Here is a 6,816-nt window from a genome sequence, read left to right on the forward strand (position 1 = left end):
CTAAGTTTACAAGTGTAGCATTACATTATCTGCATTAAGCTACAATTAAATGTAACTTAAAGTCTCAAAAACAACAACAAACAGCAAAACAACCACAACATTAAAGAAGTAACACAGATTTATGGGTTCTCCACCAAACTGAAATGATGAAGTATCGGTCTGTACATGTGCAGTGGATGTAGGAAGAATGACAGTACTGATGTACATTCTAACATCTCCTGCTTTTCTCCCTTTTTAAAAATATAAATTTCCCCCTTTTTATTTATTTTCTTTGTTTCTATTTATTTATTTTCTTTGTTTCTATGGGCATCCTCAGGTTTTATATGTATAGGAATATCTTGAGTTCAAAGATGTTATTAGTGTTTTGTTTTAATAAATGGGCCTCAGTGATCAAATATTTTGAGTGTTTATATCTGCAAATAGCTTTTGAAATACTTTATAAATGTTTTATTAAATATATGTTTTAAAGCTTTAAAAAAGAATTGCAGGGTTTTAAAGAGTTTTCTGTTGTTGATTCGGATTGCATTATTTGATTTAAGTCTTGTTTTAATGCCAGAAACAAATGAAGTAGAAAACCTGCATGATTCATTAAAAGATGAATAAACTATTGTCTTTATTTTAGTTAGAATATAGCTTAAAGACCTCAAGTTTAGAGATAATGATGGTTAAGATTAATGTTTTACATCCAGTCGCCGCACGAACCGATTAGTCGACTAATCAAAAAAAATAGTCGGAGAATAGTCGACTATTGAAATAATCGTTTGTGGCAGCCCTAAAGGACTCAACTTTTCCCCCATATATCCACATATAACCGGTTTTCAGTGTGACACGGCCTTCAGGTGTTGAGTGGACATGCAGATGTAATTTCATTTCTACACGATGGGAAAACACAGTTCAGTTCATGTCTGACCTGACCCATGTTGGTTTCTGTAGCAGCTGTTCAACCGATGATCATCAGAATTTTAGTCTCTGAAGCGGTTTACCAGGAACTGTGAGTCAGTCTTTACCGTGGGTGCCCAAAGTGGGGTCTGCGGGGAAAAAAGTTCAGTGCGCTGTCTTGAGGGGTCCAGATGACCCCACTTTTAATGTAAACATGCCTGTGATAGCCCAAAGGCTCACTTTGATCTATTTTGAAGCGTTCTCACTGGTCTTTTAGTGGTCATGATGCCCTTTTTAGCCAAAATTAAAAAATCTGTGTATATAGTTTCCTCTGGCACAAACTGTGAACTGTGGGTGGGACAGTGAGCGAGCACCCCCCTCTTACCGTCTGATTACACACTGTGCTGCTACCCTAACACCCCCAACGTAACATTAGCAGTACAGTTTAGATCCAGATTCCAGCTCAGACGTGGAACACTATGGCGTTTTATGTCAAAACTCCACACAGAGATAAGACATCTCCACGCTCGTATCAAACATTCCTTGTGGACAATTCAGACCCCCGTGAGCGCGGGTTTACTCGAGCTTAATCCTCCTGCGAGTAGGAAAAGTCCTCACCCGCGAGAGACTGTCTACTTCTGCGTGCGTGAGCTGCTCCCTCGGGCACGAGTGATACGTGTGAGCGAGGAGAACCTAAAGTGAGCGCTCACGCGCAACATTCTGTCATGTGCGTTTGCAGGGACTCTGGCTCTGCTCGCGGAGAAAGTTTCTGCGCACGAGTGAAAAATGACTTTTGCCAAGTGTGGGCGGAGACAGAGGGCAGTAGTAAAGTGCTTCTGCAATCAGCTGATTCTGACATGGAGAAAATCTGCATTACATCAACAAGCAACAATTTATGTTGGTAAATCATCAGAATCTGATGCATTTACACTAAACATTTGTAGTTCTGCAACTTTAGCCTTTGATGTCCAAAGTTTTTTATAAGAGACATTATATACAATGTTATTAAGAAACAACAGTCATATTCAGAAGATTGACAAATTTGGATTTTGACTTGTGTAAATAGTAAGTAAATAACTAAAAAAAAGAATTATGGCCTCATACAGTCATACATGACTTTGTTGTGGCCTTAGACAAACCGATGCTTCTGCAGTCCGCAGCACAGAGTGTAAACATTGCCCCAACATTTCAGATCTTTCGGTGTGAAGACCACAGGAACGTCATCAGATGATGGCAGCTCGCACAAAGCTGCTGCTGGTTGCTCAGAGAGAAGCAGTGTGTGCTGCTGACTTTTTCACCTGTCTTCCAGGATCTTCTGCTGGTTGTATCTGACATGGAAGTCTCTGAGCTCCTCTATCAGTCCTGCTGTCAGCATCTCATCCACACGATCGTCTAGCCGTCTGTCCAAAGCTAAAAAAAACAGAAAAACAGGCTAAATGTGTGTATGTTCTTTAGGGCTGTCCCGATTAGTCGACAAATTTGATAGTGGATAAGACGTTACTTTATATTATATGGAGTCAGAATGTAGTAAAGTTTAAAGTTATAATGGCATTCTGCTAGCTTTATGGACTATTTGGCATTTATTAAGATTTTTTAGGGCATTTTGGAGTTTAGCTAATATTTCAGCTACATGCTAGCTGTTTTGGCTAATTTAGGCTTTTTTTAAGGCTAATTTTGCATTTAACTAACATTCTAGCTGGATATCAGCTTCAGTGTTTTTAGCCATCAATTACCAATTTCAGCATTTTCAGCTATCAAATTCAGCTAACAGCATTCACACTAGCATTATTGCAGGTAATGTTTGAAGCTAGTTTAAAGCTAATGATGGTCAAGATCTGTGTTTAACATCCACTTTGCGTATGACCTGATTAGTCGACTAATCAGACAAAATAATCAGTGATTAGTCGACTATTAAAATATCGTTTGTGGCAAAACTAAATTTTTTTTTTACTAACCAAAGGTGTTTTCCACTGTCCCTTCTTACCCTCCATATCTGCATGCAGCCAGAAGATGCAGGGATCTCTGTACCTCAGAGGACCCCCAAGCCCCCCTCCTCCCTCCTGCCCCCTCTGCTGCTCCAGCCAGCGGCTGTGAGGGATGCCCGTCGTCTTGTGGATTTGAAGACTCCTGTAAATGAACAAATATGGACGTATGAGTCCAGGAACTTTCTGTAAACACAATCAAGTAAACCCCGATTTCTTCTCCTCCACACCTCAATATAAAAGAAGGATGAGAAGTTGAACCTTTCAGGGGAAATGCAAACCTGCACTCTGTTAGAGAGACGTTTGACAGCTGCTGCACAGGAAAAACACCCCAAGGACAAACAAACGGAGAGGGAATATCAGACACGATGATGTGAATAAACAAAGCATTATTGAATGAACGCCTGCTCTCCCTTTCTATTCTAACAGAGCTGAACAAACCCCGCGGACGCTGGGATTTATATGCAAACCACAGTCTTTAGTAGCGCCTGGCTGCTCTCTGAGGTTATGAGAAGATGATTCCTGTCGTCTGCTGTCATCTTCAGGAGCAGGGTAACCTAACCTGCTGGCTCTGAAGAGCAGAGTGCAGACTGCGACTCATCAAGCTGCGAGTGTGTTTGAAAAGACGCCTGGAAACCACAGCAGGAGGAGAGAGCAGGAATCCAACGAGAACTCACGCTCCACCTAACTGCTCCTTTATCCCCATGACACGACAGCGTTACTGCCCACATCAGCTTCTGACAATCCAACTTCGACATGATTTGAAACAGGAAGTGATACTAGAAGAAGACTTAAAGTGAAGATTTAGTTGTTTTACCTTATTTATGTCAGTAAACTCTGCGTCTGACCTTCAGAGTAGCTGAACAGGTTTAGACTAGGGGGTCAGATCAGAATCATCTTAAAAGGAATGAAAATCCAGACTGTACATTTGGAAAAGAAAAGAAAAATGAAAACTATTTTAACATTTAAAAGTATATTTTGTAAAGATGAAAGAAAGCTTTCACACATATTGTACATTTGAAGAAACACTGAAAACTTCAATGAAACAAGCCATAATCGTAAAACTATGACCAAAAGTGTCATTCCTCCTCTGACGTCCCAAACTCTAGGAGAGCATTATCGCTTCTGCATGCTCTTTGGCTGTACATGAGAACTGGACTGAGTCCGGGTGTGACATCACCCACAGAAAACCGTTTACTTCCAGCTCCAACCAAATGAAGTCAGTTTGGCGCCATTTTTCTGCAATGCTCCATGTTGGAGCCAGATGCTGTCAGTGAGTTTCTATGGGAACCACGCTCACCAATCAGATGTGAGCTTGTTAGGCTTCCAACAAACCAAAGGTTTCAAAGGTTCAATGTGGGACCGCCTACTTTTTATTGAGGCATGTGATTGGTCAGTTTATACCTAGAATAACGTGAACTACAACAAAACTATCATGAAAATAAAAACAGGATTATCAAGAAGATGATGAAAAAACTATCAGAGCAAGAAAGACTGAGTAACAGCTGTTTGTTTCTCTATATTAGTCTATGAGATTTTGGTGTCTTGGAGCCTCGTTGGAATGCCAGGGGGAGGAGTCTCTCAGTCCAGTTCTCATACACCACTTGTGTCAAAGTCAAGGCCCGGGGGCCGGATCCGGCCCTCCAGATCATTTTATTTTATTGTTATTAATGACCCGATTCAATTAGCTGTTTGGACTATTTTGACATTTACTAAGATTTTTTAGGCGGTTTTGGAGTTTAGCTAATATTTACACTCGAGCTGTTTTGGCTAATTTGGGCTTTTTTTTCCAGTTTTTTATGATATTCTGAAGCATTGCTATTTTTCAGCTAAATTCAGCTTACAGCATTCACACTAGCATTATCACAGGTAATGCTATATATCTAGTTCATTAGTACGTTAAAAAGCTTAAAGTTTTAAAAATGTAGTTTTAGAGTGTTCAATAAATGTTTATCTTGTTCGGTCCGCGACCTAAGGTGTGTTTTGGGTTTTGGCCCCTTGAGTGATTGACTTTGACCCTCCTGATTTAATGTATCCACCTGATCACCTGGCTATCTTGCGCTTGTCGTTGGGGTGCAGCATGGCAGCCATCGAGGGGTCCACCTGAGCCAATCGTTTGTGCAGCTCAGCTCCTCCCACTTTCAGCAGCTCCTTTTTCCTGTCTGGGACTTCCTCCGTCAAGTCCTCCTTCACCTGCAGTGAGACACATCTTCCTTAAATTTCATTTTCTCCACTGTTTCCTTTAGACACCAATATGCTCTTTAGAAACAGCTGCTCTGACCCAGAAATAAGATGCCTTGCAAATAGAGAGTGAAACCAGAAAGCCCTCAGGCACATTCATTCCCATTAATTATTCAGAGGCATGAAGGTAGTCTTTAGCATTCGCTCAGGGATAAATCCAGAACAATTAAGTCTTTAAACTGCAAAAGTCCCTTCTACATGAGATTATTGTTGACACTGAAGAGCAAAAGAGGAAGACCTCTTTATTTTGAAAAGCACTTACTCCTGTATCCACCAAGACCCTCCACAGCAGAGACTCGATGTAGTAGTTGGTTCCTCCGACGATGATCGGCAGTTTGCCTCTGCTGTGCATGTCCTCTATGTTGGAGCTTGTTGAGGAAATTTAGATGAAGGTGTTTACAACAGGTGCAGATGTTCTGCACGGTTACCAACATTCACGTTCCTACCATGACTCAGCATCTATTGAAAATCTCTAAGACAACAGACCGCAGGTGGGAAACAGTCGTTACTGCTGATCTGCAGCCAGAAAACAGGATGGTTGAGGAAGACACTGCAGACGTCAATACAACGGGAAAACCGCAAAACACGCCACGAGAGCAGAACAGATATCGACTGCATTGATGCCTCAGCTTTCTGCAGGAACTGGAGGAATAAAAAGAAAAACTTAAAGCTATTCTATGATAAGATGAATCTGAAAGTCATATTGAATTTAAATAAACTCACTACGATTAAACTGTTTTTAGTGTCTTTAACATGGTGTTGTAGCATTTTTTAATGATACAGGACATTTATGAAGAAAATTAAGCCTGAAATTTAATTTCTGAGTATTTCTTTTTTGAAAGAGTTGTCAATTAGGAGCAGATGAAAAAAGCTACTAGTAAAATATCACATTTGTGATGCAGAAAATACACTGAGCGACCAACATGCTCCATGTTCTCAGCAATGGGGAGGAGGGGGGCGGGGTTGTTCTGCACCAGTGGTCACATCCATGACTTAGAAGCACATTACTAATGAAACCCTGCCGCTCTGCAGAAACTATGTTCTAGAAAACCAGACAGGTATTTAGATTTTGGCTAAAAACTGCTAAATTGATATTTGGTAAATGGTAAATGGCGTATACTTGTGTATAGTGCTTTCCACCCTCCTTCGAGGGCCCAAAGCGCTTCACAGTCACAGACCCATTCACACATTCACACATTCACACACTGGTGGTGGCTCCGCTGCTGAACACCTTCGCCAACCTCCCACCAGAGGCAATTCGGGGTTCAGTGTCTTGCCCAAGGACACTTCGACACATGGGTGGGTAAGGCGGGAGTCGAACCCGCTCACTTCTGATCAGGAGTCAACCGCCCTACCACTGCACTATGGCCACACTGAACCCCAGATTGGTGCCAGTGTTAGGCAGTGGAGCAGCCATCAGTGTTTGTAATGGGACTGGGACTGTAAAGAACTTTGGGCCTTCAAGAAAGGTAGAAAAGAGCTACACAGATATTCGCCATGTGAACTCGATCACACAGAGGGCCAAAACCTAGAACACACCTGGGGTCGCGGGCCAAACAGGACAAACATTTATGGATCACTCTGAAACTACATTTGTAAAACTTTAAAATCATAACTTTAACATAATTATGAACTAGGTAAATAGCATTACCTGTTACATGCTAGTGCAGATGCTGTGAATTTAATTTGGCCGCTGAAGATGCTGAAATTGACA

At 41.3% G+C, this 6,816-nt stretch overlaps 1 protein-coding gene across 1 annotated transcript in view; it reads right to left on the reverse strand.

The window, feature by feature from the left end:
• The window catches only part of trit1 (tRNA isopentenyltransferase 1), a 54,740-nt gene that overhangs the window by 22,317 nt on the left and 25,607 nt on the right, over nt 1–6,816 (reverse strand). The window contains exons 3-6 of the mRNA XM_024263747.2: nt 5,365–5,463; nt 4,909–5,054; nt 2,864–3,006; nt 2,178–2,289 (exon numbers count right to left, since the gene is read on the reverse strand). Coding sequence (XP_024119515.1) covers nt 2,178–2,289; nt 2,864–3,006; nt 4,909–5,054; nt 5,365–5,463 — 500 coding nt within the window. The remainder of the gene's footprint in view (nt 1–2,177; nt 2,290–2,863; nt 3,007–4,908; nt 5,055–5,364; nt 5,464–6,816) is intronic.

Source organism: Oryzias melastigma, linkage group LG11 (assembly GCF_002922805.2).
Source record: "Oryzias melastigma strain HK-1 linkage group LG11, ASM292280v2, whole genome shotgun sequence".
NCBI classification, from domain to species: domain Eukaryota; kingdom Metazoa; phylum Chordata; class Actinopteri; order Beloniformes; family Adrianichthyidae; genus Oryzias; species Oryzias melastigma.